Source organism: Vollenhovia emeryi, unplaced genomic scaffold (genome assembly GCF_000949405.1).
Source record: "Vollenhovia emeryi isolate VEMERY1.0 unplaced genomic scaffold, V.emery_V1.0 DF939648.1, whole genome shotgun sequence".
Classification (NCBI taxonomy): domain Eukaryota; kingdom Metazoa; phylum Arthropoda; class Insecta; order Hymenoptera; family Formicidae; genus Vollenhovia; species Vollenhovia emeryi.
In genome coordinates, this window is record NW_011966718.1 from 5027 (window position 1) to 20772 (window position 15746).

At 41.8% G+C, this 15746-nt stretch overlaps 1 protein-coding gene across 1 annotated transcript; it reads right to left on the reverse strand.

The window, feature by feature from the left end:
- Positions 1–6084: 6084 nt before the first annotated feature.
- Positions 6085–8994, reverse strand: LOC105557023. The gene is made up of 4 exons (XM_012004148.1): positions 8659–8994; positions 7523–8554; positions 6606–7245; positions 6085–6500 (listed from the first exon to the last, which is right to left on the reverse strand). The coding sequence occupies exons 1-4, from the start codon at positions 8992–8994 to the stop codon at positions 6085–6087; spliced, it is 2424 nt and encodes an 807-aa protein (XP_011859538.1).
- Positions 8995–15746: the final 6752 nt, after the last annotated feature.

The following is a 15746-nucleotide window of genomic DNA, read 5'->3' on the forward strand; positions in this document are numbered from 1 at the left end:
CCATAGTGGCAAGCTTCGCATAAGTAGTCGACGTCGTCAGGTATCTTGCCCAACTGCAACAGTCCTTGCTTGTTCATTTCACGTAGAGTTTTGCAGCTCACGTGGCCGAGTCGCTCGTGCCAAAGTTGCAGATCAGTAACGACCGCTGCACAATTCTCATTTCTCATAACAGTTCGAATCGACATCTGGAATAGATTATTGTCCTTTCTTATCCCAGTAGCCTTGAGAACGTTGTCTAGACGTATTTCAACACCGTCACCTTCGAAGACAACTTTGTACCCCTTTTTTAAACATGCTCCCACTGAAATCAGATTCTTATTGAGCGAGGGCATATAGAACATCTTCAAGCTTGCCATCGTACCAAGTTCCATTGACACTTAGTTTGATGTATACCGTTCCGCGACCTTTGATTTCACTTGGAGCTCCGTCACCGAGAGATACATATTCGTTGCCAGTTTCAACGAAATTTTGAAAACAATCTCTATTGAAGGACATGTGCTTGGATGCCCCACTATCCGAATACCAGTTCTCGTTCAGATTAGACACATTTGCAGACGAATCGCCCATGACCATAAACGCGCTGACGTTTGCTGACTGTTTATCCTTATGGGTTTTCTGTGGTTGTTTCTGTGACTGTTTCAGATCTCGCTCCTTCTTTCGGCAATTTTTGGCTATGTGCCCCTTCTTGTGGCAATAAAAGCACTCCATTGATTGCCGATTATGTTGAGTGGACTTGTGTGGAGCGTTTGATGCGGTTGCACTGAGTGGTTGCTTACGTGTTTCATAATATCTTTCGCATGTTCATTAACACGAGTTTTTAAATGTCGCTTGGTCTGTCCAACGTATGAAGCGTTACAGTTCTTGCAGTCAATCTTATATACTACTTCAACCTTTTGGTCATTGGTCAAGGCATCCTTTTCTTTTTTTATGATACAGTCAAGTTTTTTTGGGATGGTCAATAACGTGTTAATACCGACTTTCCTAAACTTGAGGTTAACACTTTCGCTAACACCCTTGGTATATGGGAATCTTATATATCCACGAAGATCGAAAATTTTTGGCTGGTCATTAGTGTTGTTTTGGAATTTAATTTGTTTGAATCTCGATTTAATGTGTTTGTCAATGAGTTTAGTAGGAAAGCAATTATTTGTTAAAATTGTAACGAAGCGCTCAACTCTTCCCCGGTTCTGGATTCCGGACAGGACTCCGGCGGGTATTATTTATTACGCGAATAAATACGGAACTTAGTCGGACGCGCGGTTCCGACTAACGGTTGGAAGAGTTGGCGTTCTCGCGGTCGGTGTTGACGTGCTGTGTGTCGGCTAAAAGAAATCCTCCGTTCCTCTGATTTGCCGAATATGCTCAGCTCCAGGGCCGTCGAGAGGAAAGAAGGAAAAGATCTTACTTACTGGTAGTGAGGTAATCGCTTGGAAGGATCGGAAATAAATCGGACAAGTATTTAATTTGGTAGAACGATAGGAGCGTGTTTATTCAAGGATTGATACACGGGATCGAGGTAATTACAATGGGTCCGCCCTGTGATTAAAATATAAAGGAAAAGAAAAGGATTAGTGATACAATGGGTCCGCCCTGTGATTAAATACAAGAAAAAGGAAAGGATTAGTTGGATTATATCGATGTACAGCAAGTACGCAACGGGAATCGAGATACAGGAATATTAATGTGATTATACGGATTTCTAATAGTGTACAGAAGGTACGCACTGGCTCGGAGTACAGGAATATATGATTATTAATAATAATAATAAAGTACGCAAACGGATAATATGATACGGATAATCTAATGACTGGATAATCTGATCTGGATAATATAATACGGATAATATACTGGCAACGTGCCGGAAACAAACAGGAAGGATGTCTGTACGGAATCCTCTGGTTCGTAACAGGAAAAACAGTGACGGAATTAATTCTACGGAAGCCTACGCGCAAATTGGAATTAATTCCCACCCGAATATTCCCCCCTGAGCTCTACACCGGTCAGGAATCAGGAAAGGGATCAGGTCAGGTCAGGAACACGCTCGAGCAGCGCCTCGATATGCGTGAATTTCAGTAGTATTTGTACACCGAGGAGCACCCCGTTAAGTGTACGCTACTGCGGAATTACTCCGTCCCCTCGAAACACGGCGGTACCCGTCGTCACGGGGGGAACGGAGTCAGGATGGATACAGGAGACCGGTACAGGAAAAATGTAGCATGTGTACGCCGAGGAGCACCCCGTTAGGCGTACGCTACTGCGGGACGGAGCCCACGACGGAGTAGCGCCTCCGTTGTGTGCTCCGGTATGGTATATAGCCGGAGACAGGAGCACCCATTCACTCCGGCGTATACCTGCAGTGGAGGCATCCACTGCCGGTTGTCTCCGCTCGGAGCTCCGAGCGAAGACTGAGATCACTCGCCTGCTCCGGTGGGGCTTTTATACCCCCGGAGTGTAGGCGCGCGGGTAGAGGCGGCGGGGGCAGGCGCGGCGTTGCCGGCTACCGTCGACGTGGCAACCGCGCCGTTATCGATCGCTCACTCGCACCCAGTAGTTCTCTCTCGCGCTTGCGCCTCCCCTGTCGCCTTCGTCACAAAATGTTTTTTACAATTTGGATGTTACCTTGGTGGAAACGGCTGTCAGATAGGATAATTGCTAGGTCAACTAAGTTTGCAATTGTATTAACTTTATATTTTAGAGGATGGTTAGAAAAAAAGTTAATATATCGTCCAGAGAATGTGGGTTTTCTGTACCAATTAGTAATTAACATTCCATCACATCTCTGGACGGTTGTATCTAGGAAATTGATAGAATAATTGATTTCAGTCTCGTGAGTGAACTTGAGTCTAGGGTGGTAAGTGCTAAAAAGCTAGGAGTATGTCATTAATTTTGGATGTCGGTACTATAGTGAAGATATCGTCAACGTATCTATATAAAGTCGTAATATTAAAATTTAAAAACTGCAAGCACTGTGTCTCCAGATCGTCCATCACTATGTGTTCGAGAGTCATTTTTGAATCTCGGTCAGTTCGTCACCGGCGTGATGGCAGCATCAGCCCGGTCAGATCGTGCGGCGCCGTATGAGCGCTGCTCGCGCATGCTCGGTCGCGACACGAGGCGACGGTGCGACTTCACGTGCGTTACCGGCGCTTTTGGCTCATGGTAACCGTACGTAGTACACGCGTCTCGTAGTGCAAAAGATTTTTGAGTGCTCTTGTGGACCTTCTCATCAGAGACTAGACTCAATGCGGACACATAGTGATCTCACACGGTGTACGACTTACTCTTGTTCGCTACTGTCAGTGCACTAGCTGACTCGTCGGTTGCAGACATCCTATTTTCTTCTTTAATGAGTCGCGTCGTTAACCCTTGCAGTGTTTGCTTACCTGCGTCCACACTGTCCCACGCTGTGACTAGCGCATTAACTTTAGATGGCAGGCTGCCCAAAATCTTTGCCATGAGAGTGACCTCGGAAACCGTCTCTCCTAAATCTTTTAGTTGTCGCGCCATGTTTTCAACCTTCGCAATATGCTGCGTAACAGAGTCACCTGTGGCCATCCTGTATTCGTGAAATCTAGTCATTAAAAGTAATTTGTTAGACTCACTTTGTTGCTCGTGGATTGAACGTAATTTTTGCCACATCTCTGCCGACGATTCACATGTGATTAAATAATCCAGCTGCGAGGTATCCATTGAGGAGGAAAGTATAAACATAGCTTTAGCGTCACGCTGAATCCAAGCCTTCTTCTGTGTTGCATCTTCCGGTTTTGTCTCGGATCCATCCACGATGCCCAGAATGTCGTTCGCCACGAGAATCGCCCTCATTTGGAATTTCCATGCTTGGAAGTTCGTGCCATCGAATCTGGCCACATTCTTGAGATCGAGGGATGCACTCATCTTGACTGTCCTTTTCAAGAGTCCTTACAACGGAATGAGTAAATAATTCCACACCGCGTGCTTACTTTTGTCGCTTATACCGTGTGGCCTGGCGAGACCTGGGCCCATAACCTATTAAGATTTAGTCTTTCCCGAAAGTGATCGAGAGAATGTCCGTATAGCAACAAGGAGAACGATACAATGTTAATCACGCTATGTATGATGAGACAAAAACACTTTATTAAGAGGCTCGATGAGATCACCACTACAGGTACACGAAAAAGGATGCAGGCGGATACAACGTGTTCACGCCGTGCGCTCTCGAACAGTACAGCAGGATCAGTAGTGCGCGCGCAGAGACAAAAGAAAGGTTACGCGCTTGGCAACACGCGAGTACAGAACGACATTAGGACGCACTCATAATAACGCATATCAGACTAAACGAAAACTTAAAATAAACACGCAGAATTTCAATCTTAACACCTCCTACTCGTAGCAATTTGTTATCGTGAAGAAACGGATTCAAGGTTTTGAGTTTACTTGACCTGGCGAGTGGACTTCCTGTTTTGACAGATAGGATTTCTTCCGAGAAATGAGAGTCTTGAACTGAGCGAACCCAAATTAGACGCGCTAACTTTATCGCAGCAGATAAGGAGGATTCCAAGGGTTCTTGAGCGATACTAGGAAAACGTTTGTAACGCGAAAGTTTGCAACAGAAAATAATGCAGTAAGCAGTTACCCTGAGTAGTCGGGATCAGGAGGAGAATTCGTAGAGCAGGTTCCATTCCGTCGGATCAGGACGAGCAATCATTATTTTAACCGATCTCTTTTCTTCATCACAGTCGGCCTTTTCCAGGAGCGAATGCTCTTTGCAGAAAGAGTCCGGTTCTTTGAGCCATTGGGGTCCGTACCACCAAAGTTGATGATCTTTAAAAGAGAGTGTGGATATACCACGAGAGGCGCAATCCGCTGGGTTTTGTTTAGTGCTGACGCATCCCCACTTTGCTTCAGGTAATCGGTTTTGAATGTCGGTTACTCTGTTAGCTACGAAGGGCTTCCAAATAGAAGGCTGTTTCTTTAGCCACGCTAGAGTAATCGTAAAGTTCGACCAACAATGGATCGGAGTTTTGGAGAGATTTAAGGCGAATTTTACAAACAGTAAGAGTTTAGAGAGTAACACAGCTGCACACAAATCTAATCGAGGGATGCTGACTGTTTTGATGGGAGCCACTTTAGTTTTACTGGCAAGTAGGCACGTCATGATTCGATTGTAGTTAGCAAATACTCTGAGGTAGACTACTGCCACATAAGCTCTGCTAGATGCATCAGCAAATCCGTGTAATTAGATTTCAAGTACATCAGGGCCTTGATCAGTCCACCTCGGTATTGATATTTCGTGCAGACTCTTCATGTCACAAAGAAGACAATCCCATACCTCGCGAAGGTCACTGGGGAGCGGGGTGTCCCAATCTAATTTGCGAATCCACGGTTCTTGTAGGAATAATTTAATTTTGAAGAGGTGGATCGCCAGTGAATAAAAAAACCAATTTTAAGAATTAAATCAACAATAACTGGCGAATATATTTTAATTAGTTACACGACGTTTCGGCCAGTAATACTGGTCCTTATCAAGTGTTGACCCATTAAGTGTGACAGCAAAGAATCTGCAAGGTTTAGTGAACGCAGGTACAGAAATCAGGTACACGAGATATAATTATACAGTAGTATTGAAGACACTTACGGGCGACATATCGAAGTATGTAGTTTTGTGGAAGTACAATACATGGTCGAAAAATAAAATCACTATAGTAATACGTATAAAGCTGATCAAAAACTATTAGAAGCGTCAGGTATTGTAAAAGGCTGGTAAAATAATGACGGTGTTATGCCCGTAAGTGTCTTCAATACCACTGTATAATTATATCTCGTGTATCTGATTCCTGTACCTGCGTTCACTAAACCTTGCAGATTCTTTGCTGTCACACTTAATAGGTCAACACTTGATAAGGACCAGTATTACTAGCCGAAACGTCGTGTAACTAATTAAAATATATTTGCCAGTTATTGTCGATTTAATTCTTAAAAAAAAGGAATAATTTAGCTGAAATAACCACCGGAGAAACAAATTCTAAAGGATCAAATATTCGAGAGATAATTGATAGAACTGAGCGTTTGGTAGGCTCGTTGGAATTTTGAGAAGCCTTCGCAGTGTCAGTCAGATTGAACTGGAAGGAAAGACAATCGAGCTTCAGGGTTCCAGGCTAGACCCAAGGCCTTGATTGTTTGTTCATCAAAAAAGGGTACGTCGAAACCTGTGAGGAGGTCCGACTTTGGTATGTCACAAAGCAATTCATCGGAATTAGAAGTCCACTTTCGTAAATGAAAGCCTCCCAATTCCAAGAGAGAGTTTAATTGTTCCCGGAGTTTTTTAATTTCAGAAACATTGTGTGCTCCGAACAGTACATCGTCCACATAAGTTGAGTTTTCCGAGACGGAAACGGCCAGTGGGAACTCGGTTCCTTCATCGAAACGCAACTGTTTCAGAATGCGCATTGCCAAATACGGCGCGCAAGCGGTACCGTAAGTTACGGTTAGCAATTTGAAAGGTAAGACTTGTTTGCCTTTGTCTGAACGTCACAAGATCCTTTGAAATTTCGTGTCGTAAGGGTGTATAAGTATTTGCCGAAACATCTTAGCGATGTCGGCGACATATACTAAATGATGAATCCTACATCTAAGCAGGATAGTGGGGAGATCCGATTGCAGCTTAGGGTCAGTCAGCAGCTGACCATTCAGAGACGTACCAGAACTAGTGGGACAAGAAGCGTTGAATACAACCCTAAGAGGGGAAGTGGTACTCGTGTCCCTAAGAACAGGATGATGAGGCATATAGTAAACGGGAAAAGCCGGAGGATCTCGGTTTTCCAAACCCGAAACAGAAACCATATGTCCTAGCAGTTTGTACTCGTTTAGAAAAAGATGATATGCCTCCGCAAGTTTAACATCCTTGGAGAGACGGTTTTCTAACCGATCGAGAGATCGTGAGGCGATTTGGTAAGAGTTTCTGAACTCGGTTACCGCATCCCTTTTGAAGGGCAATCTCACAATATAACGGCCGTCGGAGCGGCGAGAGTGGGTAGAAACGAAATACAGTTCGCATTGAGTCTCCTCCTCAGAGAGAACTTTGATTTCTGGAATCTCCTCCAGTTCCCAGAATGCACGGAGGTCAGAGTCCTCCGGACTACGGATAGACGATTGCAGACAGGAAACCCCTTCAGTTTCACAATGACCTTGTCGCCTAGAGAGAGCGCAAGATCCGAAGACGATCCAGCCGAAAATAGTGAGCTGAGCGATAGGTTCGTCAGCCGAACCCTTTTCGTAGTCCATCGCGTAGGATAGACCCGTATATATCGGCACCAATTAATAAGTCAATGCGCTCGGATTTTGACGTACTAGCGTCCGCGAGTTTAATTCCCCGTAAGTGAGGGATGGAGTTAAAGCATTGAATAGGACTGCCTCGGTAGGATGTGAGGTTCGGCAGGATAAGAGCACCGGCTGTTATAAATTCTCTGTCGTTTCCGCACGCGCTTAAGAGTATCTGAGTTTTAAAATGAGCGACATTGGCACAATGATCTCCTATGCCCGTTACCCGAATTTTAATTTTTTGGCGAGCTAGTCGTAAAATTTGCGCAGCTCGCTCCGATATAAAGGTGGCTTCCGAGCCCGAGTCTATTAAGGCGCGTAGTTGAGAGGAACGACCTTCGACAGAGCGAACGGTTACTCTCGCGGTAGCGAGGAGCACCGGAGGCAGTGAGAGGTCGGACTCCTGAGAAATCAATGCTTTCAGAGCATGCTTCGATGTAGATTCACCCACGTCTTTGCCCTCTAATCCGTCGTCAGCCTTTTCCGACTCGGCCATCTCATCATCCGATTTATCGTTTTCCTTTACCTCGTGCAAAGGAGTATGATGCTGACGTTGGCAGCGAATACATCTCCTGCTCGAGAGACAATTGCGGGGATAGTGCCCTTTTCCCAGACAGTTATAGCAACAGCGATATTTTTTTACAAGTTCCTTACGTTTTCCTAAGGACAGAAATTTAAATTTAGTACAATGATACAGCGCGTGATTTTCGTTACATAAAACACATTTTGATTTGTCGACAGCGGAGACGAGGGATTTCGTGGTTCCCGCGCGGTTTGACCTTTTAGACAATTCGTTTATGTGTTGTGTTGCTTCTAAGGCTCGTAGTCGGTTGACTAAAAATAGACTCAGTTCCTTATAAGTTGGAAGCTGTACCGAGCCACCGAGAAGAAAATTCCATTCTTGCAAAGTATTGAGATCCAACTTACGTTCTACTATCGCGACCACGAAATCATCGTCCACCGTTCGGCCAAGATTTTTCAACGCATGAATCGAATCGTTTACAGTATCGTAAACGCGTTTGAGTTCGGCGGCGTGCTCGGATTTCATCGACGGCAAATCGAGAATGGCTCGTAAATTTGTAGATACGATCATCCTTTTATTTTCGTAACGCTGCAACAATTCTGCCCAAGCTGTTTTGTAATTAGCTTCGGTGACCGATATATTTTTTAAGATTAAGCTAGCCTCGCCAGCCACGCTAGATTTTAGGTAGTGCAGTCTTTGCACGTCCGTTAGAGAATCATACGAAGCTACTAATGACTGGAGAATAAGTCAGGAAAATTTGACCATTCCGAATATTGGCCCGTAAATTTTGGCAGTTGAATTCGAGACAAAGGAATTGGCGCAGCGTTACGTTCACTTACAGCCGAAGAATTGACCGTAACATTGGGATTAGATACGGAAGGGACCAGCTCATCCAGGCGTTCGGCGAAGAAGTCCAAGGCTTCGAGGTAGCTGTCTTCTGTCGACTGCATCTCGTCATCCCGGAAGTAAGGCAGTTTTTCCAATTCCTCAGCGGAGGCCGCGGCCATAATAGCAGCATTTAGAGTTTGGCATTTTTCCCACCTCTCTTTTAGTAAGGTTTGCCGGTTGCGAATGGTGCTGACGGTAAAATTCGACTGACCCATCTTCCGGAAGTTTTCCAGCGTTCTCTGAATTTGACGTATGACGTCACGTTGCTCTATCAATAATTTATTCATTTTCGACATCGATCGGTAATTTACAGTATCACACTGTAGAACCTTTCGGCTTGGACCGTTGGACGTGAGCGTGTTGACGTTGTGTGAATATAAAGGCGATCAAGTGTAACACAACAGCGGTTTATTTTGTATCTTGTCCTCGAGATTCTCCTCTCTCTTGTTGCGAGCGAATCCTCTCCCTACTGGTATAATCGAAAGACACTCACAGGGCCGGGCTTTGAATCCGGCCTGAAGGACCAATAAATGTTTAATTAAAGAATTAAACTTCGTGTTTTCCCGCGAGCAGTCCTGTCGTTACTCCTGCGCTCTTCATCAGGCCGAAAGGCTGTGGCCTGATAACGGGCGCGCCACGTAGTGAGGCACTTTTACGAACGGTGAGGGTTCCGAGGATTGAATATTCCCGTTTTACAAAAAACGAATCCACTTTTTATTATAAAAACGAGTTACACAATTTTGACACTCACACTCAATTTACAAGAAAAAGTCTACTCTTCGTTTCTAATAGTATTCGACTGACCGTTAAGACTTTCGATACGATGTGACCTTATCCCTCTCGCTTTTGTAAACGCGTTAAAGATCGCGCGCGTAATCTTCTGCTACACATAATCCATTTCTAAACAATTACTATTGTAGAGAAGATATTTTGAAGGGGGGAGAAGATAAAAATTTTGTTTAAATAAAAGATATCCAAATAACTTAATTATATATTTCTTGATTGGATGGCGCTTATACTTGGCGTCTTTTTTAAACTTTCTTTATAAAAAGGTTATTTTTTTAGGTGATCGTATTATATGTATATACAGAGTATTGCATTTTAATCGCCCCAGGCAAATATCTCGAAAAATATGAAAGATATGGAAAAACGTTTCAGACAAAAGTTGTTTGGTTTGAAGGGGGACATATGATGGTGTCAATGGTTTGACCTTGAGTGAACGTGCTAAGGTCATATGGAGTTGAACTTTGTTTTTTTTAAATGGGACTCTCTACTTTTCATTACATATTCTTGCAGCTTACCTCGAGAGCTTTTCAAAACACTATAATAAAGTACTTTTTCATTCAGTACTTTTTGAGTTGTGAGGCATGTAAGTTACAGTACCGTCGGCATTAGCATTACCCAAGATCGATCCGGCCAGTGAAGGCAAGACCGACTGACTCAGTAGGGTCACATCAAAGTCACATTCATTCATTTCATCATCTTTATTACACTTTAGCATACAGCCAGAAAGTGGGACTTGGTTTACAAAAAGTCTTATCCATTCATACCATCCAAACTCAACACGCACCCAATTCTATTTCCTACTCTATTTTACGCTACACACCGTTAATATCACACAATTACCCCCTATATCCTAAACTTAGTTTGACTATTTACATTCACCTTCACATTTATCTTTCTGTTTATCCTCACATTCACCATTACATTTGTCCTTACTTACTTTATATTCTCACCAACATTTTACATTTTACATTTTACATTTTCATTCTTGATTCTTTCTTTTTCCTTCCAAACTTTACAAACCACCTTTCCTTTCAACTCATCTAGCGTATCGTTAAACAATCTCTCCATTTTCTCTTTGTCACTATTACCTAACCCTAAAAACCATTCCTTTGCGATTTCGCAATCCTTGATATAGTGCTCGAAGTTATCCCTACCTTTTCCGCAGAATACGCATTCGCTTTCCCCATTATCCTTATATAACCAATACTTGTTTTCCTCCTCCATATTGCCACATCTTGCTCTTATTTCCCTTCAATTACCATACTTTTCCATATTACCTAACTCCAAATATTTCGGACTTTCTATTGTACATAATTCTCTATATCTTGTATTATATTCTGCACCTCTTATTCTACCATCTATCCATTGTTTCTGTATATCCCTATCCCTTAGTAATAGTTCCTTACACAAATTTCTCTCTTCCCTAGCCATACTATCTACTGCAATTGTACCCCACCCATTCCTGTTATAATACTCCTCTCTTTCTATACCATATAAATCGTTCCATCCTTCTTTTTGCTTTTCTTTCCAACATATCCTAACCCATCTACCTTCTTCCATATTCCTTATTTTTTCCTCGTACCTTCTCGCACCTAATCCCCATCCTATTTTTAATTTATCTAAATCTAACTCCCTGTAAATCAGATACCTTGGCGTACAAAAATCTAGTTTAAACATCCATCTAATATAGTCCATCATTACCTTTTCCAAATTCTTTCTCTCTACCCACCCCCATACTTCTACACCATATGACATAATGCTCTTAACCAAATATACAAATAACATTCCTCGTCTTGTAAAATCGTCTTTACATATTCTTTCACCCAACCCCCATACCTTATTTGCCGCTTTCCTACCCTTTATACCTAATTCCTCTATGTGGTCTTTATAATCCCCTCTTCTATTAAAAATAAAACCAAGATATCTAAAAGTTTTAACCTCTTCTAATTCCTTTCCCATCCAATTCCATTTTTCTATTTTTTCCTTCCCTTTTTTGTTAAAAACCATAATTTTCATTTTGTCCGTATTCAATATAAGTTTCCTATCCTTTAAAAATTTCCTAAAAGTACCTAACATATCTAATAAAGCCGTCCTATTTTTCGCCATTAACACCATATCATCCGCAAAAGACAATGACCATACTCTTTCGTTGCCTAATTTTATTCCTCCTATATTCCTATTCCTCATATAACTATCTACCTCTGCTATATATACATTAAATAACGCCGGACTCAAAACACATCCCTGTCTTACTCCTTTCCTTGTGATGAATTTTTCCGTGTAGCTATCCTCAATCCTTATTACGTTGTATGTTTCCTCATATATTCCTCCTATTCTTCTTACTAAACTATGGTCCATTCCTTTATCCTTCATCAGATTCCATAACCTCCCTCTGTCCACTTTGTCAAAAGCTGCCTTTAAATCCACGAACGCTGTATATATTTTCCCATCCTCCTTCCTTTTATCTCTCTGAACCAGGTGGGAGAGGACGAATATATTGTCTACCGTACCTCTACCCCTCCTAAATCCAGCCTGACTTTCCGGGATCAGGTTCAACCTGTCCGTTTCCATTTCCAGCCTACCTCTTAGAACCTCAGCATAAATTTTGTAAGCCGAGCACAACAGGGAGATACCCCTGTAGTTCTCAGTCCTTTCCTGGTCACCTTTCTTGAATAAAGGCACCAGTATGCTAGTTCTCCAGTCCGTTGGAATCGTACCTTCTCTCCAGACCTGTTTAACAATGTCTATTAAACCCTTCCTTATCGTAAAACCTCCATATATCCATGCCTCCATTGGTATACCATCAATACCAGCAGCCTTCCTTTTCTTCATTCTTCTTACTGCATTCATAATTTCCTCCCCTTCAATTTCCTCTTCTTTCTCTTTGTTTCTTCTAGCCCAGCTTCCAGTATTTGTCCAAACTTTTTCCTTTTCCTTTTCCAGAACTCCTTCCTTGCAGCCTTCTATCTTCTCGCCTTCCAATAACTTCATAAAATGTTTTTCCCAATCTTCCTTCTTAATGTTATTCTCCACGTAAACTCTTTTTCCTCTTTTCCTATTTATATATTTCCAGATTTCCATGCTGTTTTTCAAATTCTTCAGTTCCTCTTCTTCCTTTAATTTCCAACACCTTTGTTTCTCTTCAAAGTAAGTCTTCAGTTTCTTTTTTTCCTCTATATAATCCTTGTGTCTGATCTTCCCTTTCTTCCATCCCTTGAACATTCTTCTTACTTGCCTTTTTCTCTTCGTACAGCTTCTATCCCACCAATCCTTATACCCAATCTTTCTCACCTTCCTTCTTCCTATAGCTTTTTTTACCATGGCCTCATTTATTATGTTCTTAATTTTATCCCATTTTTCCTCGATTGATAATCCTTGATCCTCTTCCATCCATTGCATAGAGTCCGATTTTACTCTGAATTCCTCGATTGCCTTTACATTCCAACATATCTTCATTCTTTTTACTTCACCAGCCTCTTCTCTTTCCTCTTCTTCCTTTTCCTCTTCCCTCTTCTTTTCTTCTTCCGCTCCAATCTCCATTGACAGGGGCATGTGATCCGAGTCCACCCTATCCTCTACCTTAAAATCTATTACAATATTCAAACCACATTCATTAACAATAACATAATCTATTACTGAGTTACCTCTATTTCCAACATATGTATATTCTCCCTCCTTATCACCTCTCAATACACCATTCCAAACATATCCTCCTATTTTATCCAATAGATCTCTTAGATTCTTACCTCTTTTGTTTGTTATCTTATCCTTACATCTCCTTCTCGTTTGCCAATTTTCATCCTCGCTATCTCTTTCCTCTCCCATCCTTGCATTGAAGTCTCCTCCAATAATAACATACTCCCCCCTAAATTCCTCCGTTATATTAATTATTCCCTCCTCCACTTTTTGCCAATCATCTATATTATATACTGAACCTATAATCAAATTTTTTCCCCCCTTATCGTTACAAAACCTATGTAAAACCACACCTTTCTCCAGGATTTTAAAATCCCACCTACCCATATTTTCCCATTCTTTTTTTATTCCTATTATAAAACCTCCCTTTGCCCTACCTCTTTTCTTGTCCCTTACAGCGTAACTACACACCCATACATGCGATTTTGGGAGTATTCTTTTAATCCTTTTCCATCCTTTTTCCTCTACCCAAGTTTCGCACAAACTAATGTAATCCCACCTTATTAAGTAATTCCAAAACTCAGTATCTTGTCTCCCTATCCCCTCTACATTCCAAAATATAATTTTCTTTCTATATCCTACCTTATCCTGTAAACCCTTCTTATTTTCCGTCTTCCCTATTTCACTTCCCGCTTTCTGGCTTATCCAAAATTTCTATCGTCCTTCTCTCTATTCTTGTTTTCCCCCCTTCTATTCTTATTTCCCCTTCTGCCCCCCCATCCCTCTTCCTTTCCTCTATGTCTGCTTCAATCTCTCTCCATTTTCTCCATTTACCCTCTATCATAACCCAACCCTTACCTACTTTCACATTCCTACCCTTTTCCTTTTCTCCTCTTGCCCATCTATTAATTTTCTCCTGTACCTTCCTTTCTTCGTACGACAGATCATTTTCTATAAATATATTTCCTCCCTTTAACTTATTTTTATTACTCATAATTTCCTTTTTCATCTTATCATTCTCTAACTGAACCACAATAACCATTCCACTTTTCCAGCATTTCTTAACCTTAACATCTACCTGTACATTTTCTTTAATCATTTTTTCCATAATTTCATTTGTAATCCATCCTTTAAATTCCCACCCTCTAATTATTATTCTCTCTTTCCTTTCATCTCTATCCCGTTCTACCGCCAATCTCTTAAGCAAACCTATTTCCTTGTCACTTAAATTATCGCTTGCTTTACTCAATCTGCTCAATCTACTTATGTTTCCCCCGGAATTCCTTCTGCTTTCCTGCCCTGATATCCTACCTCTTGTGCTTACGCTACTGTTCCTCTCACTACTGTCCTCTTGTTCTCTTAACCTAACTCTCAAACTATCCTCTATCTCCCAATTCCTATTCATTTCTCTCTGCTCAATTACAAATTTTTCGATTACTAACAATCTTTCTTCCATGTCCTTAATTATTTTTGTCCAATCTGCTTTCATACTTTCCAGCTCACTTCTGAATTAATCTTTTAATGCTTCTATAACCTCTTTTTCCCTGCCTGACCCCGAGTTCTCAAAACTAACTTTCTTCTGTATCTTTACCACACCTTCTTCCGTTTTACTCTGTTTTTCCTCTCTACTGCCTTTTCCATCCTTCACTCCTCTTCCTTTACCTGACATCGTTATCAATTTCTTATACGTCTTTCCTAACCTCTCAATACGCCTTCCAACCTTTTCTTCTATTCTACCCTCTTACCTTATACTTCTATTCCTGCCTCCACTTCCATCCTCTCCACTTACTTTCCTCTATCTAACTCTCCTATGCAACCTTCTCTCCGTATCGCTCATCAATCTAATTCTTACTTATTGTAAATTCACACTCGCTCACGCATCCGCTCGCACACACCGCACCTAACCAAGTCCCATCAAAGTCACATTGAGTATGTATTTTTGGTCTAGAGCAAATGCTCAAATGTACTACTATTCTGTTGGATACATAATTGCACTTTACTGCCCGGATCGATCTTGGGTTTTGCCTTCACTGGCTGGATCGATCTTGGGTCTTGCCTTCACTGGCCGGATCGATCTTGGGTCTTGCCTTCGCTGGCCGAATCGATCTTGGTTAATGCTAATACCGGCGGTACTGTAACTTTCAAGCCTCACAACTCAAAAAGTACTGAACGAAAAAGCACTTTATTACAGTGTTTTAAAAAGCTCTTGAGGTAAGCTGCAAGAATATGTAATGAAAAGTAGGGAGTTTCATTTAAAAAAACAAAGTTCAACTCTATATGACCTTGGCACGTTCACTCAAGGTCAAACTAATGACACCATCTTATGTACCCCTTCGAACCAAACAACTTTTGTCTAAAACGTTCTTCCGTATCTTTCACATTTTCAGAGAGATATTTGCCTGGGGCGATTAAAATGAAACATCCTGTACATTGCATATATTTTTCCACATTTAATTGTATTTTTCAAACAGTTTCAGCAATCGTCGTTACATGACATATGTTCCTCGAAGTAGTTATACGCCATCCGTTCCTCAAAGTTATACACCATCCTTAGTCTTCATGGCTTCCGGATGGTTGCCGCGTCCGTTTGCAGTGTGGTGCCGACGTTTCGCAGGCG